General features: G+C 56.0%; 1 protein-coding gene across 3 annotated transcripts in view; it reads left to right on the plus strand.

The window, feature by feature from the left end:
* ABAT (4-aminobutyrate aminotransferase) overlaps nt 1–16,011 on the plus strand; it is an 85,554-nt gene extending 69,543 nt beyond the window's left edge. For all 3 annotated transcript variants that reach the window (XM_077906575.1, XM_077906576.1, XM_077906577.1), the window contains exons 8-16: nt 607–699; nt 1,186–1,248; nt 3,352–3,415; nt 3,965–4,113; nt 5,204–5,341; nt 6,088–6,255; nt 7,401–7,547; nt 11,562–11,673; nt 12,754–16,011. In XM_077906575.1, the coding sequence (XP_077762701.1) occupies nt 607–699; nt 1,186–1,248; nt 3,352–3,415; nt 3,965–4,113; nt 5,204–5,341; nt 6,088–6,255; nt 7,401–7,547; nt 11,562–11,673; nt 12,754–12,875 (1,056 nt within the window). In that variant the 3' untranslated portion in view covers nt 12,876–16,011. The remainder of the gene's footprint in view (nt 1–606; nt 700–1,185; nt 1,249–3,351; nt 3,416–3,964; nt 4,114–5,203; nt 5,342–6,087; nt 6,256–7,400; nt 7,548–11,561; nt 11,674–12,753) is intronic.
* The last annotated feature ends 1,934 nt before the right edge of the window (nt 16,012–17,945 follow it).

Raw genomic sequence — 17,945 nt, forward strand, 5'->3', positions numbered from 1 at the left:
GACAACCTGCTGGGACCCACAGGGAGGCCCTTCCGGTCTCTGGGAGGGGGTGCCCGCAGGGGGAGGAGAGGATCCAGACCCACTCCTTTGAGGATGGGGGTGTTAGTCTTGCTCTTGTGCTGGTTCTTTCATGAAGGGCATTTTTAATTTTCCTCTTGAAGAGAAGAAGGGATTCCTTGTGCGCAGGAAAAAGGAACCGGGGGGATTGATATCTATTGCTTGATCGGAGCTTTGCGTGTTATTCAACCCTTCCCAACATTTCGGTTTTCGTGGTTGCAACAATTAAGGTCATTCTGAACCTCAACTTCCCACCGTAAAATGTGGGTGTTTCAGGGGATGGCTGTGGTGCCAGGCAGGACAGTCTGGGCTGCTCTTCGTGGTTTTGTCCTCCTTGCCCTCCAGCCTCAGGGCCTTCCTGGGCTTCTCACCACCCCCCTGGAAGAGCCCAAGTCAGCTCTCCTAGTCCTGCTCTCGGGAACCTTCCTGGATCCCTCCCAGCTCCCCACAGCCTCCAGCGTCCAGCGTGCACCTCTGCAGAAGTTCAGCACCAGCAAGGGCCAGGTGGAAGTCAAAACAGAGCCAGCCCACAACTGTCTTTCCCTGCAGGTGGCTCCCAAAGGGATGTCCCAGCTCATCACCATGTCCTGCGGCTCCTGCTCCAATGAAAATGCCTTTAAGACGATCTTCATGTGGTACCGGGTGAGGTTTGGGGCATGAGCATGTGCACGCACACACACACATACACACGGGCTCCCCACCCCCAGCCACACACTCGCCCCTTGTCCAGCTGTGCATCCTACCCGGCCGGAGTACGGAACAGCAGTGACCATGGTTAAAACCCAGAGAGGGCCACTGCCTGGATGGGGCTTCCCAAACATCCCATGGTGGGTGGTGTAAGGAGCTGAGTTACCCAGTGTAATTACACTGGTTTCCTTGGCATAACACACCTCAGCAGCTCTTAGTTGTTCCAATGGAAGAATAATGCACCTGTGTGTTCCTCTACTTACTCTGCTGCGAGCACAATGAACCCTCTCGTGCTTTGGTGCATAGGTGCACCAGGCAGTGTATAGGATCAGCCCCGAGAAAGCACTCGCTAGGGATCCAAACTGAACGTGGGTTTGCATACAAAGTGGAAGCCCCTCTCCCCCCAGGGAGTCTGAGATTTCGTCTGTTGTGTTTTGTCAGAACAAGGAAAGGGGTCAAACAGGTTTCTCCAAAGAGGAGCTGGAGACGTGCATGATCAACCAGGTAAGCACGGCGGGCCCTTCTGCCCAGGCCATGGGACAGCTGCCACAGCCCCTCCAGCTGGTGCTGGCTGATGGACCCCGGGCTCTCGGGGAGCTCAGGCTGGACAGCTTCCACAACAGAGATGTATTTTCTCCCAGTTCAGGAGGCTGGAGTCCTAGGGGCAGCTCAGTTCAGTTCCCTGGGACAGGCTTTCTGCATGGCTCATAGACGGTGCCTTCTCACCGTGTCCTCATGTGCCCAGGTGCCTCATGTGCAGGCGCTCTGATGCCACCCCCAGGACCCCCCCAACCCTGACCACCTCCCAAAGGCCCCTCCTCCAGACACCATCACAGTGAGGGTGAAGGCTTCCACACAGATATCTGGGAGGCGCACATTGTGTCCCTACCGAGGGATCCCCAAGCATTCCCACTCCCTGGTTCATCCCCCTGGCATCAGGGCTGAGTGGGGCCCTTCCTGGCCAGCACTCATCAGTTTCCCAGGACAGCTGCCTGAATTTGACTGAGGAGCCTTTAATATACTTTCTAGAATCATCCAAAATGTCAGCACAGAGGCACGTACAGGGGCATTCTCCCCATTGGCGCTTATAGTCGTGATAACCGGGAAAGATTGGGAACCACTTGTATATCCAGTTACGGGGGATGGGGGACAGAGTGTAGGGGTTCCAAATGGAACCCCAGCGGTCCAAAGAGGCGCCAAAGAAGCTGGTGTCGGAGGCGGGGGCTGGCGGTGGGGGTACAGGGAGAACAGGGTGGGTGGATGCCAAGCTCCCCAGCCAGCTTCAACCAGACCAGGCCTGTCCTCCCTCATTCAGTGATTTAGACAGAAGTGTCTGCTGAAAAAAAAAAAAAAATCAAGAGCCACTATACTCAGTGACCCCCTGCACATACCCACAGCAAAAATAGTCACAAAGGGTTTCTCTTGGCCTGGAGACATACGTGCTGTAATTCAGTGAAAACAGTGGAGGTAAATCGCACAGACACTGTGCTGTCAACCACGTAAATAAGTACACGAGAGATTACCAGAAGAAATCCTGCTAATACGTTTACAGTGAGCTGCCTCTGGGTGGTAAGGTTGTTTTTGGTTTCTTTGCATGCTTCCTTAATTTTTTTTTTTTCCTAATCTACCCCTTTCTCTGTGTTCATACAAACCTGCACAAACTTAAGCGTTTTCTTTTTCCTTCTGGCCATCTTTGAAAGCAGTGGATTGTGCCGACCCTCAGTCTCATCTGACACCCACGGGCATCTTGTTCCATCAACGTTTTTAGATCCCGTTGCTCACATTTAGTGGCTGCATCGGGGCAAACAAGGAAAATGACAGGAGGGTATTCCAGAGTTTGTGTGGAGGCAGGGGGGTGCTTTCCTGGAGGTCTCAGGGACCTGGAGATGAGCCCGCCTGAGAAAACACTGTGTGCGCCTCCCAGCAACCCTGGGTCCCGGGGTTACTTCTGCAGCCCAGAGTCGGCCTGAAGCCACTGGAAACGGGTCTGGCCAGGTTAAGGGGTTGGGAAACAAGGCTGCTGTGCCATCGGCAGGGAGTTCCTGCGTCCCTCCCGAGCCCAGGGCAGCCGCTGTAGGAGGAGGCCACAGCCCCGCAGACCCCTTCCAAGGGCCTGGAGCACTTCTGGTGAGATGCCTGGTCCAGCCCCGTGTCCCAGGAGGCACCCGGCCCCCCTGGAACAGTGGAAGCCAGAGCAGTCTGCTGGCACGAGGAGTTCAAAACTCCAAAGCCCCCATAGCCCAGCAGGGGATGTCGGGACATAAGGCAGCATTGGGCCCGGGGCAGCTTGCTCGCCCAGCCTTTGTGCTCAGCCACCTGCTCTCGCCACGGGAGGAGAAGGGGCCCAGATGATGCAGAGCATGTGAGAAGCCAGAAGTTTAGATACTTATATTAAATCTCTCGATTAAAGAATTTTTTACTTGACTTCATGGGCAAAACAAAACGCCTATGGGCTGGATGCCAGACCTGCGGGCTCAGTCTGTAACCTGGTCCTGAGAAGGGAGCGCGGTTCTTCCAATGCACGTGTGTTCCGCTAGGTGTGCAGGGCCAACAGTACAGCCCCCATCCCTACAGCAGCGACTGACAACCACTGTTTCTTGGTCCTAGGCCCCCGGCTGCCCCGAGTACAGCATCCTCTCCTTCATGGGCGCGTTCCACGGGAGGACCATGGGTAAGGAGGACCCGGCGTGATCCCCCGGTGGCAGTTAGGGTATGAGTGACAGCAGCAACCGTAGTGACGCTTGCCGTAGCTCCCACCCTGACAGTTTTCACGTAGTGTCTCAGTGACACGGGACGCCTGGGTAGCTCAGCGGTGTCTCACTGACTCCACGCCGTTTCTGCAGAGCGGGGGTTGGGGATTGTCATTCCCACTTCACAGACGTGGAAACCAAGACGCCGAAAAGAAGGAACATCCCAAGGCCATCCAGTGGCAGAGCCAGGACTTAAACCCTGGCTCCGTGCCTCCAAAGCCTGGGCTTCATCTGTGATGATTCAGAAAGTAGAACACATGCACATGCACACACACGCGTGCACACACGCACACATGCACACGCACACACGGGCCCACGGGTTCTGCTTTAGCTTCGGGGTGTCACCGGAACTGCAGGCAGCAGGCCTCCCTGGGTGTTGGAAGACGTGGCCTGCACTGCCTGTCATCTCCTTTTCAAAGACTGTTCCTCCTACGTCCCCAAGCCAACCACCTTCTGTTTTGCTGGCCCAGGATGCTTAGCGACCACACACTCCAAAGCTATTCATAAGATCGACATCCCTTCCTTCGACTGGCCCATCGCTCCGTTCCCACGGCTGAAATACCCTCTGGAAGAGTTTGTGAAAGAGAACCAGCAAGAAGAAGCCCGCTGCCTGGAAGAGGTAACCCGGGACTGTGCACATTCTCCCGCCTCGTCTCCTTACCCCCGGGGAGGAGGAGCACAGAGTTCACCTGGGACCCTCGTGGCAGTCTCTGGGGGGGACGCGGAGACAGACACCTTGTGTCCCAAACGTTCCACATCAGGAAAAGTAATGAGACACCTTGATTTTGCCTCCTGGCATCCATCTCCCTGTTTCGGGTACTGATACCTTATCGTTTAAGCTTCTTTGGGGGCAGGCTTCGTGACTCCAGAAAAAGACTTTATGAGGCTGTGGCGCAGCCCATAGAAAAAGTGGATGCCAGGGACCCTGGAGCCCACCGCTTTCCAGCCTTCTCCCAAGTGCTGGGGCTGCTTTGGGGTTGCAGCAGGGGCAGGCCAGGGCCTGGGGACGGGCAGCGCCGCAACCAGCAGCCATCCTTTAATCTGTTCCACATACTGGGGTTCCATGTTAGGCACTGGACAGAGTCTTCACTGGGGAAAAGAAGCTGGAAACTCTTCAGCTTTGGAATTTGAGCTCAAAAGAGGCTGATTTGAGGCTGGTCAGCCTCTTAGACTTGTCATCCTTTTCAGTTAATAATTAACACGTCCTGGGTGGGAAGCAAGGTGCTGGGTGCTGGGTACTTGTGGCAAATAAAAGAGACAAGACAATGGAGGCCATTCAGCCCTGTCCAATAGAAATATTTAACTACACATCATTGCAGTTTTTCTAGAAATCACAGGTTTTAAAACAAATACGTATCCGAGAATCTGCACAGAAGAGACTCTCTTACCAGTAATGGTCTCACACTAATGACCCTGTAGCAACAGCGGCGGCAGCAGCGACCCCTTCTTTACACCCGACCCTGTGCTGAGTGGTCTCATTCAGCCCCCCCCCCCCCCCCCCCCGTGACCAGCGCCCTGAGTTTCTCCGCCAGGTGCTAGCACCAGGCCCAAGTCGGGCACATTCCCACCCACACGAGCGGCTCTGAATGGATGCGATGAACACACGTTTAGCATCGCTTCGGGGGCAGGGGGTGGAACCCACCTGCCCACCCGCAGATGCTGCTCTGGGGCTCCCGCCAACTGTTGTTACTTGTCCCCTGGGAACACAGGTGGAGGATCTGATCGTGAAATATCGGAAAAAGAAGAAGACGGTGGCCGGGATCATCGTGGAGCCCATCCAGTCTGAGGGCGGAGACAACCACGCATCCGACGACTTCTTCCGGAAGCTGAGAGACATCTCCAGGAAGGTCAGTGCACAGGGCACAGGGCCTGTCGGGGCCATGGGCCCTCTGCAGTGGGTTTTCCAGAGCAAAGGGTTAGCCCTGGGATCCTTGCCCATGTCCAGAAGGTCAGAGGCTGCCCGGCGGCCTCACGGTATTGGAGGCAGGAAGGGAGGGAGTTTCTCCATAAAACCTCACTGCAGGCTCAGCCTCCACCCTGCCAGCTAGTCAGGGATGTTCCCCATCAAGAGAAGGCCTCGGCCTCCTCCTTGTCTCTCTCCAGACCCATCTCCTCTTGCAGCCCAGTGTGGTCCACTCAACAGACACCAAATGAGCAGACTCTAGGTTAATACCACGTGTTTACATGTGCAACTGGCACATCTAACCAGTAAGATGAGTTGCTCTAAACACAGATTCTCAGCAAGTAGTAGTCGGGGTGGTGAGCAGAACTGGCCACAGGCCAGCTGGAGCCTGGGAGGCAGGCGTCAGCTGCTCTGCTGGAGGAAGAAGACCCTGCGCGGCCTGAAGCCCAATGCAGCGCTGCCACGCTTCCGTTCAGGACGTCCTAAAGTGACGGTCCTATCCCAGCTCAGCAGTCTGAGGACAGGTTCAGACCCCGCTGCGGCAGAGCTGCTCTGCAGGCCCAGGAGCGGGGGCTTGGTCCACAGGCCAGAAGGCAGCGTGCCTCTGGGTGGACGCGGGGTCCCAGGCTGGTCCGGGGCTGGTCCTCGGTGGTGGGTGCTGATGTGCCCCTTGTCTCCCGTCCTGACCAGCACGGCTGTGCCTTCTTGGTGGATGAGGTCCAGACAGGAGGCGGCTGCACTGGCAAGTTCTGGGCCCATGAGCACTGGGGCTTGGCTGACCCAGCGGATGTGATGACCTTCAGCAAGAAGATGATGACCGGGGGCTTCTTCCACAAGGAGGAGTTCAGGCCCAACGCCGTGAGTAGCCGCCTGCCCTCCCCTGGCTCACCACCCCTGGCTCTTCCTCCAAACCAGGAGCAGAGGGGACCCTGGCCGGGTCACACCACTCCTGACCCATGTAATTAGCCAGTGGTCATGCTCACCCAGCTCTGTGCAGGGCGACTTCCTCGCAGCCACCGTCAGTCCCCTGCTTCCCATGTGCCAATACCATAGTGTTGGTAGCTGCTGCCGTGAACTGAGCACGCGCTCTGTGGCCGGCCCAGTACTTTTAATTCTCCCAGCAATCTAAGCAAGTAGGTGTTATTTTTCTCTCCTACTTTACTAATGAGGAATCAGGTACAGAGAGGTTAAGTAAGTTGTCCAAGGTCACATAGCCTGTGAAGTGACAAAGCCAGGATTCAAACATGGAGCCCACGCTCTAAACCACTGCACTGTACTGCCGGGTATCCACGGGGATGCTCATACGTACAGGCACACAGTTATCAGGGGCCCAGGACCCTTTCCTCTACCATTCCTGCCTGTGCCTTCCATCCTCAAGGTTGCCTCATGATCCAAAATTACTGCTGGAGCTCCAGCCATCACATACCAATTCCAAGCAGAAGGAAGAAAAAAAGAGGGAAGGACAAAGTGGCCCCCGTCTTGTCTTTAGAAAGCAGCCTTCCCAGAAATCCCACAATATTTCTGTTTCTAACACTTTGACTGAGATCTGGTCACACGGCCACTCCTGTCTGCAAGGGAGGCTGCAAGTGTGTTTTCGGTGTCTCCCCTAACACCTGCGTACTTCATAGAGGAATAAATGGGCGGTCATGGTGAGTGGCCATCGAGCCTCTCCTGACTCCACCACCATATTTTCTGGGACAAATCCCGTACCTTCTCAGACTTGGCTCCTTTGTATAAAGTGAGGTCACCGTAGTTACGGGCCAACTGTCGCGGCTTCCCCAGGACCGAGGGACTGCCCGGGGCATGGGCCAGCTTGGCCTCCCCAGCAGCAGCCCCTAGCTGTAGGAAAGAACCCAGGGAGATGCCGTGTGTTGCCCTCCCTGAGCTTGGTCGATGCTCGCCAGGCTCGTTTCTCTCCTAAAGGAGGGACGGGTGTGTCTGAGGGAAGCAGGGGGCCCTCCAGGGTCTGCCTGTGTGTGAGCCCCTCCGACGCCCCGTTCCAGCCCTACCGGATCTTTAACACCTGGCTGGGGGACCCGTCCAAGAACCTGCTGCTGGCCGAGGTCATCAACATCATCAAGCGGGAGGACCTGCTGAATAACGCAGCCCATGCCGGGAAGGCCCTGCTGACGGGGCTGCTGGACCTGCAGGTACCCCCGACCCCGGCCGCGGCTCCCCCCACCCCCGCCACCATCTCCCGTTCCTAGGGGCTCCATCCCTCCCCCACTCCCAGTTCCTGGTTCCCTTTGACACCAAGTGCAGGCATCCGTCGCCCCACTCACATTCCCCGCAGCGTGTCGCCTGGTCCCTCGTCGCGACTGCCCTCCTCTTACACGCCACCCCGCAGCGGCACCGTCAACAGGAGACGTGGGAAGCCCCAGAAGCCATTTTAAACGTTCTAGTAACCAAACAGTAAAAGGGAAGGAGGCAAAGTTAGTAATGACAGAGTTTCCTGACCCATTACACCCTGACTTGAGCCTGCCGTCAGCACAGAAAATACCGAAGGGGGCATTTCGCGTTGCCTTCCGTGTACCAAGACTTCGCCATCCAGCCCGTCCTTCACCCTGACACCCTGGCACAGCTCCCCTTGGACTTGGCACATTTCAGGCCATGTGTGGCCGCCGCACGGGACAGCACAGCTCCCGGTTACACTCGCTTGTCCTTGTTACTTCATGCTCCCTGCCTGCCACCCGCCCCCACCCAACACACGCATGCACAGGCACGTGCACACACGCACATGTGACTCTCCCAGACAGGGCAGGGGCCGTCGGGGGCCCAGTCCAGCCCAGGAGCTGGAGGAGAGATGACTCTCCAGCGCACCGGTCAGAGAGCCCTTCTGCCGGGATCTGAGCGGAACCACCAAGGGGTTATGGCCGTGGTGGTGGTGGTGGTGAGGGGGGGGTCAGTTGGTGGTGGTAACAGCTTCCATTTATTGAGTGCCCGCTGCATGCCCAGACTGGAACAGGGGCTCTCGTACGCCCGTGGAGTTAAGTCCAGTACCAATACAGTGAGTGGAGCCACCATTACTATCCCAATTTTACAGAAGAGGAAACTGAGGCGTGGAGGGGCTAGTAGCTTATCCAGAGTGACACAGCTTCCCTCTGGCACCCATGGGCTTGGAAGCTGATTCTGGTGGACTTCAAAGGCCGAGTTCTGTAGGTGCCTGGGTGGCTCAGGTGGTTAAGCATCTGACCCTTGATTTCAGCTCAGGTTGTTGTTTTTTGTTTTTGTTTTTTTTTTAAGATTTTATTTATTTATTCCTGAGAATACACAGAGAGGAGAAAGAGAGAGAGAGGCAGAGGGAGAAGCAGGCTCCATGCAGGGAGCCCGACGTGGGACTCGATCCCGGGTCTCCAGCACCACGCCCTGAGCCATAGGCGGCGCTAAACCTCTGAGCCACCGGGGCTGCCCTCAGCTCAGGTCTTGATCTCAGGGTCGTGAGCTGGACACGCTGGGCACCGAGCCTACTTTAAAAAAAAGTCATGTCTCTGCCGGTGTTTACTTCTCTGATGTGATCAAGGACCTAATGATAATGGTTATTTCCATTAATTGAGAACTTGCTAAGCTCCAAGCATTGTGTTAAGAGCCTTATCTCATGTAATCCTCAGAATAGGTGGACTTCTCCTCCTTTAGAAGGAGGAGAAGAAAGCCAGCCCACCCCCATTAAATTTAAATTCCAGTAGTCTGAGGCCCAGGGGGCAGGCACAGGACTTGGCTCCAGACACCGGGCAGTGGCAGGAGCTCCAGACACCCTCCCCCCACAACATCCCAAGGTAGGGATACCAGATTTAACAAATCATAATACAACACCACCAGTTAAATTTGGAAAATAGCAACTAATTTCTTTTTAGAGTGAGTATATCCCGTGTACCATTTGGGACATACTTATACTAAATTATAAGTTGTTGATCTGAAATTCAGATTTAACTAGGTCATCCCGCATTTTTTTTTTCAGGCACTCCTAGCTCAGAACAATTTGAACTTAGGAAAACATAATGATGCTCATTTTCTGGGTGAGAAATGGGAGGCCTGGGGAGGTGAGCAGCAAGGAGGCCAGGCTTTAACCCCAGTCCCGCCTGACTGCGGACTCTGAACTGGTAAAGTGTGGCTCTTGGAACAGCTGAGACCCTCCAGCAGGTGCAGTGGGTGGGCTCTGTGTAGAATTTCTTTTTCTTTCTCTCCTCCTGGGCTGGATTTGCATTTTAACTGGAGTTGGGTAGAGGTGGGTCTAGGAAAAGCCTTTGCAAGAGTTGTGCCCTTCCTTCCTCCCTCCCTCCTCCCTGCCTCCCCAGATGAGGGTTCTGTGGAAACCTCCCGGAGCCAACACTGGCCGCTCACTTTGGGGGGCCCCAGAGGCTCATCTAAAGGGATGGAAGGGGAGAGGGCCCTGTCAGGACCCTACAAAGCTTTAGGCAAGAAGGAGTTACAGAACACCCCAAAACGATGAGCCAGACAAATGGGTGAAACAAAAGGATGCCTGTGGATATGGAACAATAGTTGAGGCCCTGCCATGAGGAGGGGTTGGGAGGGAGCTCCACGTCCTGCACTGATTAATCAGGTCAGCAGACACTCAGCACACGTGTGCGTGTGTGTGTAGATGAGACCATGTCCCCAGAGACAGCAAGAATATGGGACTTGTGGGTGGCTCGGTCCATGAAGTGTCTGCCTTCAGCTCAGGTCATGATCCCAGGGTCCTGGGATGGAGCCCCGGGTCGGGCTCCCTGCTCAGCGGGGAGCCTGCTTCTCCCTCTGCCTCTGTCCTTCCCCTTGCTTGTGCTCGCTTACTCTTTCATTCTCCCCCTCTCTCTCTCTCTCTCTCAAATAAATAGTTGAAACCTTTAAAAATAGAGGAGGGGGGAATATATTTGAAGCGCTGCCTCCCAGCCAATAGGCAGGTGCCCAAACGAGCAGAGAAAGTGCTGGAGTGACTGCCAAACCTCAGTTCCCCAGAGACCAAAGAGGCCCTCCTCTGCTGGTAGATCAAGGATTCAAGACCCTGATTGTAAGTGCCTAGCACAGCGCCTGGCACACACATGGGCCCTTACCACCACCAGAAAGTGGCATCATCTCCACTCTCCACCGAGGGACTGCAATGAGATGACACTTGCCCCTTGGCTCTGCCCTCACTGTCCTGAGGTTTTTGTTTTTGTTTTTTAAGATTTATTTATTTTAGGGGGGCAGAGAGAGAATCGATCCCACAACCCCAAGATGAGGACCTGAGCCCAAATCAAGAGTCAGATGCTTCCCCGACTGAGCCACCAGGCACCCCTGCCCTGAGATTAGTTTGGGTCATGCCTTCGCATGGACGCTGGAGTCGAGAAGGAGCAAGATCTCCCACACCCAGTGGACATAACTGGGAAGCTAACTTCCTCAGGCTGCTGGGCAAATGACCACAAGCTGGGTGCTTTAAAATAGGAATTCATTCTCTTGCCGTTCTGGAGACCAGAATCCGAAGCCGAGGTAGCAGCATAGGCACTGATTCTGGAGGCTCAGAGGGAGAACCCATCCCACGCCCTGCCCGGCTTCTGGAGGTTGCCAGCCATCCTCGGCAGCCTCCGCCTGTGGGAACCCAGTCCAGCCTCTGCATGCCCGTGTCTCCATCCAGACCTCCCTCCTATAAGGACACCAGTCCTTAGTGTTAGGGCCACTCCCATCCAGTGTGGCCTCCCCCCAACCTAATTCCATCAGCAAAGACTCTACTTCAAAGTAGGGCCACATTCACAGGTTCCAGGTGGGCATGACCTCGGGGAGGGAGCACCATTCAAGCCAGCACCCCGTCTCAGAGCCTGGAGTGAGGATGAGCTTCCTCTCCTGCCAGAACCACAGCTTCTCTAGAGGAAGCACAGATAAAGATGGCTAACGTCCTCTGAGCCCCTGCCAGGGGCCAGGCCCGGCGCTTGACACAGAGATCTTGTGTCGCTGAATTCCCACCATGGCCCATTGGGAGATGACAGAAGCTTCAGCTTACAGAAGAGGAAACTGAGGCACGGGCCACTTGCGTGACTGGCCCAAGGGTGCATCAGGAGAAAGAGGCAGAGCAGATTTGGGACTCGGGACTGGAGGTGTCCCCAGCCAGAGCCCATAACCCCACCACCGTCCTGCCAGACCCAGGGCAGCACCGCACAGGTGACAGGCTTTGACATCACCTTTTCCCCCCATTGCAGGCCCGGTACCCCCAGTTCATCAGCAGAGTGAGAGGACGAGGCACCTTCTGCTCCTTCGACACTCCCGATGAAACCATTCGGAATAAACTCATTCTAATGGCCAGAAACAAAGGTAAGCGAACAGGACCGGGAGCCGAGCTTCACCGGGGTCCCAGGTCACCTGGTGACAGCGCTGCTCGGGGCGCCTTGGGGCACGGGCCAGCAGGGGGTGCCTGGGGCTGAAAACAGTCCGGGTGCTCTTTCTCAAAAGAAGGGAAAGAGGCCGCCGGGATGTCCTTACACACTCACTCCGTAGCTATTCTCGGAGCCGGTGAGTTGCAGCAACACGGGAGAGAACTGAGACGGGAGTGAACTAGACCATCAGGGCCCTTCCTTCAAGGAGCTTCTGGCCTAGCAGGCGGGGACGGGGGAGACAGCATCCCTAAACCACCGGCTGCAGGTCCCAGCAAGGAGGACGGGGTAGGATGGAGAATTGGGGGGGGGGGGGGGCTCAAAGCCAGGAAATCAGGAGAGGCTTCCTTGAGGAGGAGGCAGAAGCGTGTGCAGTTGTCTGAGGCCCAACAGAGCCCCTGGAGACCGGGAAGCCTCTAGAACAGAGGGTGAGGAGGGGTTGCCAGGTGCACATCACCGTGGCCTGTGGAGCCCGTCCAAGAGGCTGGGCTCCTCCCTGGGCTGGGGGGAGCCGAGGGGGAGGCTCAGTGGGGTCGGAGTGTGTGGGCAGAGGGCCCGAGGTGGGTCAGGCCCAGACGGGCCCTTTGTGTCTCAGGATCCCCGAGGGGCAGGGCTAACCCACCTCCTTCTTAAAGTGAGGAAGTGGGTTTTGCAGGTGCTGTGAGGCCTCGACCAGGGCACCCAGCCAGTCAGTGCGGAAGCCTCTGGACCCCAAATCAGCAGACCCGGCCCCCCTGGGGACAGCCCGGCCCCCGCACCTGCTCCCTGCCTGCCTGCCCTTCTGTCCTTTCCCTGTTTGCTTCTTTCCTTCCTGACCCCACCACGAGGTTCTGGAAGGCGAGGACTTTGCCTTGGGACTTGGGTCTCAGCGGGCCTGGCTCGGGGGCAGCAGCAGCGGGGCAGCAGTGCAGGCATGTGAGGTGGGAGGCGGGAGGGAGAGAAAGAGAGCCTGCTGGGCAGGCGGGTGGAGGGAGTGCGGCTCTGCGCCCCCCCGCTGACCCCCTCCTGCCTCTGCTTTCAGGCGTGGTGTTGGGAGGCTGCGGGGACAAATCCATTCGATTCCGCCCCACTCTGGTCTTCAGGGATCACCACGCACACCTGTTCCTCAATATTTTCAGCGACATCTTAGCAGACTTCAAGTAAAGAAGCCATTTCCACTACGCAATGAGAAAGCCCCGATCTCAACTGTTGTCAAATTGATTAGTTTGCCTAATTCATGTCTTCACTTAAAGTATCAGAGGCGAATGCGTAAACTGAAGGGTTCTTCATGGGGAGGGGATGTTCGTGGTGGCTTGGGGGGGAGGGGGGGAGGGGCTGGTTTTGATTTTCCTCCCTGCAGAGCCAATGATGCACATTGGTCTAAGCCCAGAAATTCTTGCGTGAGCCCTGGACGTCGTCTTAGGCAGGGGCCGTGAGGGTCCTGTGGCCACGGATCTGCCGGCCTTGACCCCCCACGGTTTCTTTGGAAGCCAGGCAAGGGAATGACAGCTGCTCCTGGGACTGGGGGCTGGGACCTGTGGGTTCCGGTCCCCCCTCAAGTGCCATATTCTGTGATGTAGGATGCTGGCCCCCCTCACCCTATGCAGACAGATGTGCTGTCCCCTGCCTGCCCGGCCTTGGAGCCCTGAGCAGGTCCCATGCACGGTTCAGTGAAGGACAGGTCAGATGGCACGCAGGCAGGACAGCAAGGACAGCAGGCTTGAGCTTGCAGTGTGTGGAGGGGCCCTGTGGCCTCCCTACGATGGGGCCGCTCCGCTCTGTGCAGCTGGGGATCCTCTAAACTGTGAATTCTGTCCTGGGTGGGGCTTTGCCTCGAAGCATCTCCGGGTGCCATCGGTGGCACTTCTTACCACCCTCCGTTCCCCAAACACTGTCCCCTCTGTGACCTGTCATCCCAGGCCTCGGGGTGGGGGGCACAGCCTGAGCATCCACAGGGACACGCAGGAGCCAAAAGGTCGGAAGCACAAGCCAGTTGCCCGGAGCGGAAGCCTAGGGCCTGGGGCAGCAGGGCCACCTCCTCCTGCGTCCTCGGGCATCTGGGGTCTGACTTATAGACCCCACGCCCGGGGGCACTGTCTCTAACTTCTCCTCCACCTCTGCTCCACCTGTGAGCAGCCCCGCAGGATGGCAAAGCTGTGCGCAGCTCCTCCATCGCAGGGAATCCGCCTCTGAACTAGATTTCTTCTCGAGGGAAGCACTGTGCGTGCAGGCGCCAGAGCTCCGCGCAGAATAAAGATCGCCTGTTGGTCCAAGGTGGTCTCCTTGTACTTGCCACCCACCCCGCGTGAGAGGTCTGCCCGACGTAAAGGGTACGTAGATTACCAGGCAGATGAGGGCTACGTGCTTAGTTGTACTGGTGCTGAGGCTAAGGGGCCTCTTGTGGAGGCAAGACATTCCTGAAACCGAGGTGACCCCAGACGCTCCTAAAAAGAGCATCTGGTTGTCCCACAGCAACGGACTGGTGTTCGGTGGGCGGACTCGGGAAGCCTGGCTGCCCTCCCTGCCCGATAGGAAGCGCTCCATCTCCAGGTGCGTGGCCGGCCGCCTCGGGGGTGGACATACCAAGGTTTTCAGTCCAGTACTTTGCTCTCCTAATAACTAATCATCCAAAGACCTCAAGCTGGTGGTGGTTGTCTTGTTGTCTCTCTTTCTTTTCTGCTTCCACCCTCCAGCAGACTCGGTCATTGACCTATTTCTGTAGAGAATGAAAGGCACCGGCACGTCTAACAGGCACGGTCAGAGCCATGGGCTGTGTGCGCTGTGCATCTCGCAGTCCACGCTAGCCGCCGCTGTTAAGAAGAACTCTGGTCTTGGGCAAGGCTGTCCGGGCGCGCTGTCCCCCTCTCTGTGCACGGTGTCGCTCGTTCGTATACCCATCCGTTTACTCTCACTCCTTCATGGAACTTTCGTCAAGCCCCTGCTCCACCCCGGGCCCAGGGCTAAGTACTAGGAGTACAAGGGGAAACGCAGCATAGTCCCTGCTCTCAAGGGACTCCCGTGTCACTGGGGAAGACAGACCCTTAAGCCAGCAATCAAAGCCGAGCAGCAAGTGCTGTAACAGACGTGGGGGAAGACAGGGAAATCAGACAGAGTGCCAGTCAGGGTCAGGAGGCTTCAGGGAGACAGTAGCACTTGAGCAGGCTTTTTTGTAGAATGAGCAAGAGTTCTCCAAGCAGACGAGGCAAGGAGGAGGCGGAGGAGTGTCGCAGAGACAGGAACAGCACGTTCACAGACACATCAGTCCACGGTCTCCCACCTTTCACTGGGGTTCCAGACCCCACAGGCAATATCCCAAGATTCCAAGGCCTTATTCAACAAACAAGCCAGATGCAAACCAAACCATAATTCATTTATTGGCATAAGTATGCTTTCTCTGGAGAACCCTAGCGCTGGATGCAGACGCTCGGTTAAAGGTTCCCAGAGTCTGACAGGTTTGCAAGCCCGGCCGCAACCAGAAACTCCGCTCTCTTCGGTGGAGGGAGTGGGCTATACATATTTTGTTCTCTCCCACGGGGCCAGCGTAGAGGAATAACATCATTTCACCTGGAAAGTCATTTCCAGACTTACTCCTTACCAAGGGAAGTTACTTCTCGTGAAACTTTTTAAGCCATTTATCAACACACTCTCGTTGGCTCAGGGCATAACAGGAGTTCCCGAGGCATCCTCTCTTGGGGGGTGGGGGTCAAGCTGGAAGAACTTCAAGGCAAGGAACTCTCAGCTGGGCTCAAGCCTGTAGGGGGAGAGGTGGGTGAGGCGGGGAGCCCAGCCGACAGCTTGCCGCCTGGGGCCGGGCCCGCGGAGAGCTTCTGTGGCCGACGGTCTGGGAACGGAATCCATCTCCATCCGTGCCATAGACTTCAGTAACTATCTCTAGCAAGTCTTGTCACTTTTCCAGAAAACAAGGTCCTGTAATAGCAAGTCTTAGCACATCCTCACTTTTATTATAAATGGGTGTTTTTTTATAATTTTTACTGACACTCAGTAACCATGCAAAATTGTGCACAACATTAATATACCTGTATATCTGTACCTATCTCTACACACACACACACACACACACACACATCGGCTCATGGTAGAGAACCACAGCTAGGGAGTACCGCCGACTTACGCATTCAAAGTGAACTTGTTTACAGTATTCTGGTGACAGTGCCAATACATGATAAAGAAATTAACATGTCACAATGTAACTGATGACCATACGCACAATTCCGTGAATTAAATCTGTTTCCTGTGTTAATCGGTATTCTTAAATTAAAAAAAAAATTTATAACGGAAACATCTGCACGAATGTGACCTCTTTGGGGTTGGAAACAGTTTCCTTAAGTGATTGTCTGGCAAGTACGTATTCAGTACCTATTACAGACCTCTGAGGGATGTCCTGGGGGATTCGTCGGCCTGCACAAGCCTGCCTCGGGCTCAGGAAGCACCGTGAGGCCACAAATTTCACAGGAGCTTGTTGAGGACTTACCATGTGACAGGGGCCCAGGGGTGGACGAGGCGTGGTCCCTGGGCTCAGCTCATCCTCTGGCAGGACAGAGGTCACAGCACCCCACAGGGACCGGAGTACGGGCGGACCCCGGATGCTGTGGAGGCACCAAGAAGAGGCCCCAGGTCGGGGTGGAAGTTCCATCTCCAGGGTCGAGCGGGAACTGTGAGTGACTCTGAGGAGGGATGGAAGGCAGTGCAGACCAAGAGCAAAGCTAACCGGAGGCACGAAGGCAGGGTGAGGGCAGGGCACTCAATGGTGTCATCACAGAGAGACCACAAGAGCCAGAGACCAGACCGAAGAAACGGGCAGGACTCGGCCCCAAAGGCCTTCTGCGCCCTGCCTAGAGGCCTGGCGTTCCCACCCTCTGGTGCAGGAGCTGCAGGTTCGGAGCAGGGGGTCACCCAACACGCTGAGCACTCCTGTGAAGTGACAGGGAGGCCAGTCAGGAAGCGACGACAGTCAAGGTGACGTGGCGGCCCGACCTGGAAGCGGGGTCATGGGCTCCTGCCTCACCGGTCACCCCCGCGCTGCGTCAGTGACTGTGGGTGGCTCTGACTCTTCTCACCTGTAAAATGCATGGTGTGGATCATGTGGTTTTGCAGGTTCCTCCCCAATCCCGGACACTCAGCACGTCTATAAAGGAATAATCTCGGAAGGCAAGATTTACCATCAAACATATTTTTCAAATAATCACATAGAGTAACGGGAGTTATCATTTGGTGAGCATCTGCTCTGTGCCAGAGTATTCTGCGGGGGCTTTATAATTTTCATGACAAACGCACGAGCTATGTACTTGTATGCTTGTTTCTAAGATGAGGAAACAAGGTCAGAGAGGTTGGGGGAACTGCCCCAAATCACACAGCTTGGAAGCCAGGATTTGAAACAGAGATGTATGTATGAAGGATGGTATATTAGTTAAACAAATGTGTGTGGCCGCCTTGGGATCGGGTGAGGAGAGGCACTGTCCCGCACTCCAGGACCTTCGTGTCGGCCAGCCTAGCTGCCAGCCCGGCCACCAGCCTTGGAAAGTCAACCTGAACCGGTCAGTGTTGCTGTGAGCTCCTAATGTACCTTCCTTTTTCTTCTTCTTCTTTGTTTAAAGATTTTATTTATTTATTTGACAGAGAGAGGGAGCAAGCACGAGTGGGGAGGAGGGGCAGAGGGAGAGGGAGAAGTGGGCTCCCCAAGGAGCAGGGAGCCCGTGACTCGGGGCTCGGTCCCAGGACCCCAGGACCATGACCTGAGCCGAAGGCAGACGCTTCACCGCCTGAGCCCCCCAGGCACCCCTTCCCTAAGGCGGGTGGTGGAAGGCGTCAAAACGTCAAGGTTAGAAGCAGACTCTGTTTTCTACTTACTGTTCTGCTTCCTTGCCAGGGAGGGAGGGCGCTGCAGGGGAATGACCTGACTCGGCTGCTTTCTAGCTGGGTGACCCCCAGCAAGTCACTTCACCCCTCTGAACCTCTTCTGCCAAATGAGGTCGCTGCTAGTGAGGCACACTAGGACTCAGCAAGTGCTTCCCTGGACCAAGCGTGATTCTAAGTGTGTCCCCAGAAGTCAGGCGGTCCTCCCAGGCACCCTCGGGGGGGGCCGTGGCCATCGCTGCTTCCCGGACAAAGGACCCAGGGCATGAGAAACCTCTAACCGGGCACAGTTACCAGGTGGCAGGACACACAGTGTGTCGCATACGGCTCTGAAGAATGATATGTTTCCGTCACCATCTA

The sequence above is a fragment of the Canis aureus genome, chromosome 8, assembly GCF_053574225.1.
Source record: "Canis aureus isolate CA01 chromosome 8, VMU_Caureus_v.1.0, whole genome shotgun sequence".
In the NCBI taxonomy this organism is placed as follows: Eukaryota; Metazoa; Chordata; class Mammalia; order Carnivora; family Canidae; genus Canis; species Canis aureus.